At 34.9% G+C, this 13,536-nt stretch overlaps 1 protein-coding gene across 4 annotated transcripts in view; it reads left to right on the top strand.

Annotated features, from left to right (window-relative positions):
- Positions 1-13,536, top strand: part of NCAM2 (neural cell adhesion molecule 2) — a 494,475-nt gene that overhangs the window by 398,218 nt on the left and 82,721 nt on the right. For 3 of the 4 annotated variants that reach the window (XM_082391901.1, XM_082391902.1, XM_082391904.1), the window contains exon 12: positions 1,023-1,196. In XM_082391901.1, the coding sequence (XP_082248027.1) occupies positions 1,023-1,196 (174 nt within the window). Of the gene's footprint in view, positions 1-1,022; positions 1,216-13,536 lie in introns of all 4 variants that reach the window. The other variant, XM_082391903.1, reaches the window with a different exon arrangement.

Here is a 13,536-nt window from a genome sequence, read left to right as displayed (position 1 = left end):
ATAACACATGCATATAATTTACATAAATTAAGTGTACATTTCCAATCTTTATGATTTTTTTCAAATGTGATATTGAAAAGAAAGAGAGAGAGATTGAGAGACAGAAGGGACCGAGAGAAATTCCTTTAATGTTTAACATGCCTCTAATTACTCATGTTTCTAGAGCAAAGGTTTCATCGATTTCCTCATCAAGACTTTTTTCCCTCTTATTTTCTCCTGTTGCCTGTTCGACCTTTCAGATAATTCTTTATAAAGCTTTGTGTACTAGAAAATAAAATGAAAATTCACCCAGGATATCTTCTTGAGTTTGAAATAATGTGAGTAATGGATTAATACAGAAACACATAGAAGAAGAATTTTGTAGCTGTCTCCTTTAAATACAGGGATTAAAACTGAAATACCTAACTTTATTTTAATTAACTGATACTTAAATAAAATTTTAAAAAATAGTTTACAGTTTTATTTAGTTCATAATGACAATTTATCTGAACTTAACACTTGCCACAAAGTTATTAATATAATTTTAATAAACAAAAAGGAAATAAATCTCACATTTTCACAAAAGATAATTCTTTATGCTAATGATTCAGTAAAATCTTTTCTTATATTTTAATTGTGCCTGCAATTTCTCTCTCATACACACAAACACACACACAATCTCACACACACACACTCTCACACACACACTCACACACACACACTCATGAGCTTGTTTCCTTGAATGGAAATAAAATGCTTATATTGTATAGTAAAGGCAGAAGTAAAATTATTCTCTCAATAAATGAAATTTGGTACTGAATATTTTACTCTTTATTTACTATAGTAATAAAGATTGACTAATGTATACCTTCTTGCAATTCGAAGAGATCATTCAGCGGTTTATGCAAGCTTTGTAATTCAAATATATTAAGTGATATAGGCAGCAATTTTCTTTTATTCCTAGTTCTCAGAGTACCATAAGTCTTAATAATGGCCATCCACATTACCTGGGTTATATTTCCTTTGTTTTTATTCCTTTGTAGATGTGCCATCCAGTCCCTATGGAGTGAAGATTATAGAGCTGTCACAGACCACAGCCAAGGTTTCTTTCAGCAAGCCGGACTCCCATGGAGGTGTGCCTATTAATCACTATCAAGTGGATGTTAAAGAAGTGGCATCAGAAACCTGGAAAATAGTACGCTCCCATGGAGTTCAAAGTGAGTCAATGATTTCAAAGTGTGTGTTGGTTAATTCAAGCTGATCTTCAACATACCTGTGTGATTAGCTTTTTATTTTCCTTCAACATGCTATTTTTCTTTCTTTTAATGAGATAGGGTTGGAAAGACGTTCCCACTGTCTTATTCTTCTTAAGAATACTTTAATAAAGAGTAGAAAAGTTTCCATCTTTAGTAAAGATTAAGGAGTTTTGGGAATTCCCTGGCAGTCCAGTGGTTTGGACTTGGCACTTTCACTCCCATGGGCCTGGGTTCACTCCCTGGTCAGGGAACTAAGATCCTGTAAGCCTTTCGGCTCAGCCAAAAATAAAATTACAAAAAAAAAAAAAAAGTTTAGCAAAATCACCAAAGTTTAATTCCAGGGGAAAAAGTTAGTATTTAAAATTTGGGTGTTGGAAAACAAATTGCTGACATGTTACATTTGATGGCTGAATATTATCAAGTGTGTGTTTTCCATTTATTAATAATATTTCTTTCATAAGTAGGTGTGAACGTCATACTGTAAAATGTATGTCTTATATATATACTCATGAAGCCATCTATAAAAATTGAGCTTGCGTACCAAAATTTACTTCAAAATTATGCTTTGAAAACTCAAATTTCTACTGCGTGTCATAAGATTTTGAATAATAGAATTAGCTAGCTATGAGAAATTAGAACAGTTTGCAACAGTTCTTTTCACTTATGTAGAATTTCATCATGTGAATATGTGATTTTTTCCTCCATTATTAGGAGAAGAAACTAAATTAGGGAATAATACTAAATTACCAGAGTTGGACTCTGTTAATTGCGACATAGAACTACATCTCGTGGCCCAAAACGATAGTATAAAATAGTGAGGAAAGTACTGCTGCAGAGTGGTCCTCCTCTGTTGGCTCTGCCTTGACCCTAACATGTATGGTGTGAAGGTTCTATAAAAGGCATGAGCCCTCCTGGGAAGAATTGTCCTAGTGGACAATGGAGACAGAACAGATAAAATCATTTGAGGCTCACCTGTGTTGGCACCTGCTTGTTCAGTTTTGACTAAGAGTAACTATAGGTTTTTGATAGAAGTGTTGGGAATTTTGTCAATCAATCATCAATCCTTTACACATTCTTCAAATAATGCCCCCAAACAGGTCAGCTCTTATCACTGCTTTTAATGATGAGAGATTCTGGATAGTTAATGCTCTTTGTGCACATGCTATGTGGTTCAGGAGAGAAGATGCATAAAGGTCATGCACAAAAAGAATGAATGAGTGAGTTCAGGGACGCTAGTAAAAGAAATCATTATCCTAGATGTAGGAGTCATATTTTTTTAAGAAAGAGAAAACAAGAGAGGGTGAAAGGCGAGAGACAGAAAGAGAAGATATTTCTGACAGTAGAGAACATTGATAGTGGGCACTCCATCACAGATATGAAGAAACGGAATGTGAGGTCTGAACACGATAGAAATTACACTCGGCAGAATAGTACTGCCACACCCTGCCCCTCCACCCTGGGTTAGAGGGAGGAAGTGAATAGATTTTCCCAAGACTTCTTACAAAGTTGCAACACCATGGAGAATTTATAATGGCGTTGGACTGGCCAAGTTTTTCAAGTTCAAAAACCTGATTTTGTACCCCATGTATACATCGCTCAGAAGCAAATTTCCATGCTTATAACAGTGGTATATAATAGCAAAGAACATTTGGTGATTTACTGTGAGAAATCACTATCCCAGAAATGAGACATTCAGAGTCTATGCAATGAGTACGTGTGTATATTACGTAGGAAAGAAAATGTGAGTCAGAAGTGTGTTTGGTGAGTCTCTAATGTCAGAAAGCGGAGTTACATGAATATGGCATTTAATGGCTTCAGACTGGGACAGCTTAAAGCTTGCCAATAAGACCAAAATACTTTAAGTCCCATGGCTGGAGCTTTCTCCCCTTTACATGAGGGAAATATCTGCACTGATACATTTTTTTTTTTCTTTTTCGCGGCTTACTCTTCTTTCAAAGATATGTTAATAAGTTCCTTGAATCAGGTTACAATCATGTAACTAAACTACTGCATGATCTCAACTCAGTGTAGTACAAACACGATTTTTTAATCCAATTACTCATTTCATCATTTTTGGGGAAATCTCATTTTCTGTTATTTAACATCTTTAGCAGACACTATAGATTTGTGGTCCTCTTCAAGTACAAATACATTCAGTTAAGTCCTGCACAACTTAAAACTTACAAAGTCCAATTTAGCACTCATATTTTCTCTGGCCCCCATACAGCTGGATCTTATCCTGGGGAGCTGAGAGTGGGGAGGTGGCATGAACTACATCTTCTCTTGGGAAGAAAAAAGGAGTCAAATACCTCTTATTTTTCTGGTGCTGTAATTCTCCTCGGGCTGTCCCTGCCATCTGTGCTCTCTGTGAGACCACATCTAAGTACCTGTCTCCTGGGGATGCATGTGTGGGGTGCAAGCACACCAGAAGACTTTTTGGAGAGAGAGTGTCCTCAGATGGAACACTGCTCAGTTTGACCACCTCGCCCTTGTCTCAGTAGGTTTCGCTCTGAGTGTAACTATAGTCCACCAACTTTATGGAGTATCCATTTGACCTGGGGAAAAGTTCCACATCCTTATTAAGCTGAAATATAAGAACCTAGACTGCCTCACAGGTTTCCTCTTTCAGAAGAGAGATGAATGTTCTGTAAAAACAAGAATTCCAAATGAGGATGGAAATGGCAAAGTTCCTCCACCTCCACTTTTTGCTGACAAATCCAATGGATCTGTTCATCCATTTGCGTTATCCTCACCTGCCAGAAGGGAAGACAGATTTCTCCTAGGAGGAAGGTGCAGTACTCCAATGGAATGATTTTCTTCTCTTTGTAGTCTTCTGCTTATACAGAGTGTGATGCAGTGAGCTTGGGGGTTGGAATGTTGGGACTGAGGTTCCAGAGCCAGTTCAGCCTCTTCTTATTCAACTCTGCAGGGGATGCCTAACGTTTTCTCAATTGCTTAGTATTTTCCATCTCTTTCTTCTCTTTATGAATTATCGCAGTTGAAAATTCCAAGACAGCAGAAGCAGGCCCACGCATTTCCACACAACTTCCTGTTGCTGGACTGGTGTCATTTTTTCTCCTTGAGATTAAGTGCAGTTTAGTAATCTGATTTATTTACTGTTGAATTTACACTGTATATCTCAAATGGCAAGGTGATCTCATTTCATGTATAAAAACTCAAATCTTTAAGTGTTTCATCTTGTAGCCCTAGTATTTGGTTAACGGGCAGGAATGTAAATATGTAACTAAGAGAAAAACATAAATGCAAAGGGTAGCCAGGGCCAAGCTGGACAATCCCACTGGAACCAATCCTCACAATCTAGAAAATGTGTGTCTGGCATTTGCTCTTCCTTTAGCAAAGAGATGTACCATTTTTGTAAAGATATAGTAAAGATATAGAATAACATAAAGAGATATAGTAAAGATCAGAATAACAAATGCTTTATGCTGATAGAAATATGAAATATGGAATGCATAATCATAGTCATGTTTTCTGTAAAATTTACATCAATAATTTGAATGTTAGAATATATAACATAGTTTAGATTTAAACTTTCTACCTTAAGCACACATATTTTCATTGAGTCACTACGGTTTCCTTTAAAAGTGATACTTCAACCTTGCTCACATTTTTCCAACCAGACAGGCTTACGTCCTTTTAACAGTGCCTAGAATTACCTTTTTACCCTGGCCAACCTACAATGTGCTCTCACGATCACTCCTTCTTGGAAGTGCTTTCACACTAAAATTCTCTCTTCCCCCAGAATGAGTCGCCAGCAAGCAACAACATATTTCTTACATTATATTGTATTTATATTTTAATATATTACATTATATCATATTCTACTACAAATCTCTGATTTATCTTTTCTCCTAGCTTATAAATTCATGAGTGGAACTAGTATGCCCATTCATTTTAGCATTTCAAGTGCCAAAACATATGAGAGTAGAGGGTAGAGGGAATGATGAAATTTGGTAGAGGTGGGAGAAGGAAAAGGATTATTTTATAGCACCTTATTATTGAGTCTCTATAAGGTGAATCTGTTATATCCCCCTTTCAATACATTTGTGTCTACAGAAGCAGCAAGGTGTTTATTAGGGATAGACATCTTTGAAAGAAGAGGGGAGAAACAAAGCTGGGAAAATGGAGTAATTGAACTGCAATTCAGGCTCCACAAAACCTCAATCAACTGGATGAGGATCTCTCAAGGCAACATTGTCCATCTTGGATGGACCACTTCACTTACAATAGATGGTTATTGAGCAACGTGACCTTAAGATGTAGTGGGTCAGTAGGCAGGTCTTGATGGGCAGCTCCAGTTACATGGCCATGTGGTCTGATTGTGATCCCTTAGCCGGTCATTTCTTCTTGCTCAGTTACATGCCAGGAATTTTTTTAAGGTATGTAATGCTGCACAGAATATAGTATTACCTTGCTCATGAAACCTGGAGACTTCATTGTGATTCTCCCCTGGGAATGACCACAAATTCCACAGAATATTTCTTCCCATCCCTAATACATCAAACAGCATTAGGCTCACTGCATCAGTCATACGGCCCAAGTGGCAGGGCAGCTTAAACCACTGCTTGGACCTGTTGCAGCGCCCTTTTCTGCTGCGGTCCCAGTTCAGTGCTGGCATGGCAGCCTTGTGCACCATTTAGTGCCTAGGCTCCGTTTTCCTCTGTACATCTCAAAAGCCTAATGCATCTCACTCACTGATGAATACCCTATCGAATCTCCTGCCTCATCAGAGACCCCTACTTTTGGTACCAACTGTTCCATATTTTATTATCCAGTAGCAGACACAGAGATGTAGACTGGACTGCAAGGTATCTTGTAAAAGGAATTAGGGCTTTGATCAGGCAGGAGGGAAGTTGGACTGTACTGGAGGCATGATAATGCCTCAGCTCACCCATCAAGGAAGTCTGGAATGAGGAGTATTACATTCTGTAGAATGTCCACCTTAGGCTAGAATGGCCAGTCCTTTATACCCTTGCTTCCTTCTTTACTCAGATGCAAGCTTCTCCGGGAACAGTACAACTGTGTTAGAGACAGCTTTTTGCACCTGAGGCAGACCCTAACCGTCTGCAGCCTGAATTATCCCCAGCTAGGCAGCAAATGGGAATCTTAGCTGACATCTCCATATTTACTATAATATCCTCTTTAATATGTATCTATTTTAAATAAAATCCCAAAAGCTGATCTAATTTCATAGATCAAAATCTTGTTGAAGTTTGAATTGTGAGGTATAATAAATTCTGCAATGCATGTATCGTTATGAATATGTGTATACACAAACCTAAGAATTTATGATCTTCATTTATTTAGCAGTATTTCTCAATTTTTTCTATTGCAAAACATTTCTGTCAAATAAATCATCAGAACATTTAAATATGGTTCCTTTGCCCTCAAAATGTTTTCTAGGATACTTCCAAGTCATCTATTAGCTGACTTGAGAAACAAAATTGGTTTATATTAATAAGTGAGCAAATTCTCATTTACTACATGAAGATTTGTGGATGATGTTTTGAGTGAAATTACTCTGAAAATATATTCATTCCACCTCACACTATATATAGATAGTCTTCTAAAATGATCATGTTCTTCCTCCTTGCTGAGGCAAAATATCAGTGATCAGGCAATTAATGTAACATTAAAGATATCTAACATTTCTGTCTTAGTTTAGGCTGCTGTAACAAAATGTCTTAGATCAGGTGGATTAAACAACAGATATTTATTTCCCACAGTTCTGGAGACTGGGAAGTCCAAGATCAAGGTGCCATATGATTTGATTCCTAGGAGGACCCTCTTTCTGGCCTGCAGGTGGCCGTCTTCTCACCATGTCCAAACAGGGAAGAGAGAGGGAGACAGAGAAAGAGAGAGAGAGTGTGGAGTGCTCAGGTTTCTAGTCCTCTTGTTATAAGAACACTAATCTCTCCACCCTCATGACCTCATCTAAACCTAATTACCTCCCAGAGGCCCCACCTCCAAAAGGATCACAGTAGGGCTTCAACATATAAATTTTGGGGGGAAGGAATACAATTCAGTCCCAAATATTCACTCTTTTGCAGTCATTGTGGTGAGAACTGAAAATAAAATCAATAGTCAACAAACTGAAGAATTTGGTAGTATCAATATATTCTGTTTTACAGAGAATAAAGCTGAGGGCAATCCAGATAAAGGAGCAAACTGAGACTATAACGTGTAGTGTCTTATCCCTAAGGTCATATGGATGAATAATAATGAAACTAAAATTCAAACCCAGATAGGAAATCTGATTCCAAAGCCTATACTATTAACTATTATGGACTTTGTATCTTTTATTCAGTTAAGAATTGAGAAAGTGGAACACAAATTACTGCCTTGTAGAATATGAGTTAGGTATATATATGTGTGTGTGTGTGTGTGTGTGTGTGTGTGTGTGTGTGACTGTTGTGATGTGTTTTCGATAGCTAGTGGGAGGTAGTTTTATAGATAATTTAAGGGGTAATTTGCCTGACAGAGTTAAATATGAATTAGAAAGGTGAAATATCACTGTTATTTGAAAGTTTCTTATTAGCAAAGAATAAAGCTGAAGGGAAGGGAAGGGAGGAAGAACAAGGCAGACATTTTAAGCATGTTTGTTCATTCCACCCCATATATGGATGGTTGACTAGACTACAGCATGACAGTAAAGTCCAGAAAATATATGATAAATATTATGTGTGTGTGAGTTGTGAGACTATATGATGTAGTAATTGATGATTTCAAAAGGATATCAATTGAGACAAAAATAATTACATAGTAGCTTCTTTCCTTTGTGCTTCAATGCATTACAGACATAAGAATCAGGGTAATTTACTAAAATTATTATAAGGGAGCTAGAGAATGTGGCCCAAGTACACCCTCTCTGGTGTAGCTTGATTTAAGGGTGAAAGTTATATGAACTGAAGCAGAGAACAGGCTTCAGAGAGAGTGAGAATCTCAAAAATTGTATTCAACTTCGTAATTGTCCATATATACGTATTCTGGAGAGGAGATCCATAGCTTTCATTCATTCTCAAAAGATTTATATTAAAAATGTTCTTATTTCAACTTTGTTTTCAAATTACAGTTCAGCTGAGTATACAATCAAACTTGATAGTTACTTTCCTTTTGTAATCTAAGGAGAATATTTTATTCTCTTCCAGCTTCCGTTGTTACTGTTTTGAAGTCTGCTGTTAGTTGTCATTTTTTTAACAAATAGTACATGTCTTAATGTGGATTTCAGTATTTGTTCTGCTTGGGGTTCAGTTTCATTTCTGAATCTGAAAATCCCTATCTTTCATCAGCTGTGGAAAATATTATATCATTACCTTCTTGAATATTGTCTCTTTTCTCATTCTCTCTGTTCCTTTATTCTGAAAATCTAAATAACATGCTAAACTTGTTATTTGAAAGCTTAGAATACCATATCTCCTTACATATATTTTATTATGTTTCATTCTTTTATTATGCTATTCAGCTCTGTCTACTAGCTCACTAATTCTTTGTTAACTTATGTTTAATCTGCCATTCAACCTTTTATTAAGTTTTTAATTCAATGATCACATTTTAATTTACATAATTTCTATTAGTTCATTGGCTTGTTTCAGCAGACTCTCACTCAGAGTGGCTTATTTACTAGTATATTTTATGACTTTAGGTTGTGATCTCTTATTTTGCTTATCTTCTTTACTGGGAATCCTGCAAGGCCTTAGGTTTGGGTGTATTCTTCCAAAGAGGATATCCGTTTGCCTCTGGAAGTTACCCTGGAGCATTACAAAGCTGGAAGCACCAGAGCACCCTAAATTAATTTCTTGATTTGAGGTATTCTATGAGAGTACTATGAGAGCAGGTTTATAGTTACTGATTGTCAAACAAATATTTATCTACCCACCTCACCCCACCCAATCAAACTAGGATTTGATTCAAGGCCAAGTCAGACAAATTTCAGTTGCCAGTAGTCTTGTGTGTGTGTATGTGTGTGTTTTCTAGCTCACACTTTTAGTTTCATCCAAGAACTCAGACGTTCCTGGCTCCATGCAGGAGTCCCATCCTCAAATCTCTCTCGTATCTTCTTTCCCCAGTGATGATATTCAAAACCAATCTGTGTGAAAGCTCTCAGTTATCTGAGTAACAGTGATGTTTTCAACAGGACTGCAGAATTGATAGAAATGCAGTTCCATGGCTACTCCTCTAGTTTCATATCTCCCCATCCACTTCATTTTTGATAGTTTAGAGTTTGCCTTTCTTTTCTGTGAGATAATATGTACATTTAAACAGATTTTTGAAAATGATATGTATAATCCGTAATTGTACTTAGAAAACTTGTTTCTCTGGCTGTGTAAGTAACCCTATGCTGAAACTCTGAAGATATATTTGAAGGCACTCATATTTTTAAATAGTGAAAAAAATGCTAATTTTGTGTATTTGTTTTATGGTTTGTGCTAATCGTTCATCTTAAACTTTAAGAGCTTTTTAAAACATAATTATACTCATTGCCTTTGAGGCATTTGTTAAAAGATAGATTTAGGTTTATCTATGAAAAGACACGTGCATATGGTCATGAACGTTTCAGCTACTACTTTTTTTTTGGCCCTCAGAGTGGCTTTATGTTTTTCTAACTTACGTTAGTTTAGTGCATGTTTAGTTACTTTTCCTTGTTCATAAATATCTGTAATTCATTATATACTATTCATGTATCTGCTTCTAATTGCTGATATTGTGACATAGAAATAAATATCAGTTCTCACTTGATTGTAATGTCATTCAGCAGGAAAATTTTAGCATCATAATTTTCCTGTTAGTAGATTCTGATTCTAAATGACTCACTAATTAAGTTCCTATGAATTACACTTGCTCACTCTGTACCTGATCCTAGGCTTAGGGGTCAGTTGAAGCCTAGACCTATTATTATATTCTTCCCCAAGATTTAGCTGAAGCCTTACTGATCATCCCAATCACTGATGTGGCACAAAACTAATTTTCAAAACATAGAGAATTGTGAATAAATCAGATATCAAAAACTTAAACTATTCAAATATAGAATGTGAGTCATTCTGACATTTAATTTTGAGTGAAAATCATGTATTACAGGTGTAGCACTGTTTGGCTGGGAGGGCTACATGACATTCATTACCATATCATTTAACATTTTGTAAGTGTGTTCTATACACCTCATTGGGCACAAATGAAGAGAAAATAATAATCTTGCAAAACAGCTACTCATTTTTCAGTCTTCAAACTCAAAATGAAAAATTAATATTTTAAAATATCAAGTTCTTTTTAACAGAACATAAAACAGTTCTCTCAAATAGCATAATCTCTTTCTTTTGATTTGTGAAATGTTTAGCCAGCTAGAATCACACATAGAAGTCCTTCCATGGCTACCAAAATTATTATATGCTCTGCTTTATTTGGGTCTAAGCTTATAGTAGAATTTCCCTTTGTTCCTGAAAATAAAGGAGATAACTTTTATTTGAAAATAAGAGCATTACCTAAATAAAATTCCATTGAAACTTTTATTTTTCCAAATTCTTCCCGTTTTCACTAATCAAGGGATGTAGTCATTGATTACAATTTGGAAATAAATACACAGTTGGATTTTTTAGTCCTCTCATTGCGTAGTTCCACTGAACCTTCAATGTGGCTTTGCAGGATGCAATTTCAGTGTGTATATTTAAATTTTAGATGTAATTTTAACATTATAGTATTTAGTTTGTAAACACTATAGTTAAGATTATGAGCATGCTTCATTATTACATATAATTCCAAACTTCTTATCCAGGCTTTAATTTTAGCAAAAGATCTGTTTAATTAAAATTTGAAAGAAAAAAATCAATTTATATGGTAGAGAAAGCCATTTTCTTTTTTTTTGAAAAGTAGTATTCAATAAGCATCTTTTCCAAGATTGTTTTGAATTGTGTGTTTGGATTTACACAATACATGCCTGTGTCTGATAGATCAGCAAACTGATTTTGAATAGAAGTTTAAATTGAAATAGATTGAAGATTAGCGCTACTCTACTATAATTTTTTTCATTTTAACATATATAGTTTTCAATTTGTCTGCCAATCTTAAAATTTCTAAATCTTTCATTCTCTGATCATTTCGTATTTCATGAGTACTATATATTCTCTCTCTGATAATTGTAATTATAGTCTGTTTTCAAAGTTGTTTCTGTTCCCTAATTTTTTTCCTAGACTTATTTTGCTGTTATTATTGTTATTGATTTTATTCTCTGTCACTCATATTGGAAACTTTTCTCAAATATTTGGTGATCCTTGTCTGGATGTGTATATCTCAAAGTGAGAAAAAACCACCACTAGGCTCTGTTTGCAAGGGTAGGGCTTCTCAATCTTTGTGATCAGATGGGTTTATGATTCCCCATCAACAAAGGTCTGTGAAATGTCAGCTGTTTGTAGACATCTTTTTTGAGGATTTTTAGTTATTATCTACACATTTGACTACTGGAGCTTTGCAGAAAAGCAGTTTATGTCAGATGGTATCCCACAAATTTTTGCCAGCTCATCAGCTCCAAACTCCCTCATATTTATAACCCCATAGTCTAAGCTTCCTTGGTCCATTTTATCCAGATAATAAACCTTTCATCTTCTGTTGAGAGAGAGGAATTCATCTTCCCTTAAATCTGAGACAAGAACTTGAAAGTACAATTGTTCAAATGTTTGGTGATCATCCATTTCTTTGTTCCCATGTTTCGGACTTAAAATTTCTGAGACTTTCCTGAGTTCTGTAGGTCTAATCAGTTTACCTCCTCTTGCCATCTCATCTTTATATACAGATATTTATTATTTTTGTGTAATATTTTTTACATTTGGGCTTTTTCAAGTTTTAAAGCACAGACAATATTATATTAAAATTAATTCATTAATATATTGATGGCTATAATATTGACAATTCCCCTTTAGAAAAATGAGCATATCAATGTTTCTTACTGAGTAATGATTAGTACCTATAATAAGCTAAATTTCCTGCTTTATTGCGTGGCTAGTGGGGAAAAAAAAATCACAATTATCTTGGAAACTGGCTAGTGCCATATGCATACTCAGAGGAAATTTTGAATATAAGCTTAAACTTCAAAATTTGACAGTTTTTCTCAACAAGAACCAGAATAACAAAGGCCATTCGCTACGGACACAGTGTAAGGTTGCATATATTGTATCATATACAACTACAAGAAGAGCTATTTACATTTATTATGAGGTCAGTATTTTCAATATGGCAGCTCTGCCTATTGGTAGATATTTCTGCATTGCATAAAAGAACCTATTAGAATCTATAAAGTAATTTGATCCAACCAGTTCTATAATGGGAAGCATGCTATTTGATATCCACCTAAAATTTTATTGTTTAAAACCCCACTAGCTATGCAATAGATTTCAGGTTATTCAATAGCTCCTGGATTCTTCATTGGTAATTGAGGAACATGTTGTATATGTACAGTGCTACGTCTCTAAACGGAGTACATAATAATGTAAGAGGTCATATTTCTATTAATTGTCAATTAATTTTTAATGAAAATGTACAGGGTTGGGCTTCTTTTAATCTGAATTATAAACCTCAAAAAGAAAGTAATTGTTAATGAAAACATTTTGTTAAAGTTATTGCCTATAAAATTTCTTCCTTGATCATAGTTGAGTATGAAACATTTTGCTTTTGTTAGTATTTAAAAAGAAGGCCAGTGATTATTTAAAATATAGAGTAAAAATAATAAGGATGAGCATCAAACTTTAACTTGAGTAAGCCCATACAAATATTTCTTCACATGCATTTTGCCATATTATGATGTTATCTAAGTTGTGACTTTCCTAAATTTATGGGGAATTTTCTATGTTATGTTATGGTGCCACTAAAAATAAAGAAATAATCGATATGTCTTTATGTTACTTAAAAACTTCCTTTTTAATTTTTTTGGAAATGTACCTCAGAAGATATCACTGCGTATAACATGATCATACTTTTAGGTCTTTTCTGTCTCCCCTCCTTTCAAACCACACAGGCAGAGTGGTTTATTTTAACTATAAAAATGAATTTTCTTCTTTTCTTTTTCTCTTATCTCTGTGTTTTTTCTTTTATGTGTGTTCTCGAAACACATATTGCTATACATTTTCTTTTGTTTCGTGATTTATTAACAGGTATCTTTCATAAACAATGATTAAAGAATTCATGTGATCCAATGACATGAATCTGTGATAGCTACTTCATGTTTGAAATGCTGTAATATATCATTTCTCAACAAACTTCTTTGCCTACCACTTGTGATGAAATGGGTCTAAAAGGA

Source organism: Balaenoptera borealis (genome assembly GCF_965194805.1).
Source record: "Balaenoptera borealis genome assembly, chromosome: 5".
In the NCBI taxonomy this organism is placed as follows: Eukaryota; Metazoa; Chordata; class Mammalia; order Artiodactyla; family Balaenopteridae; genus Balaenoptera; species Balaenoptera borealis.
Note: the sequence above shows the minus strand (reverse complement) of the source record. Positions and strands in the feature narration are given on the sequence as shown.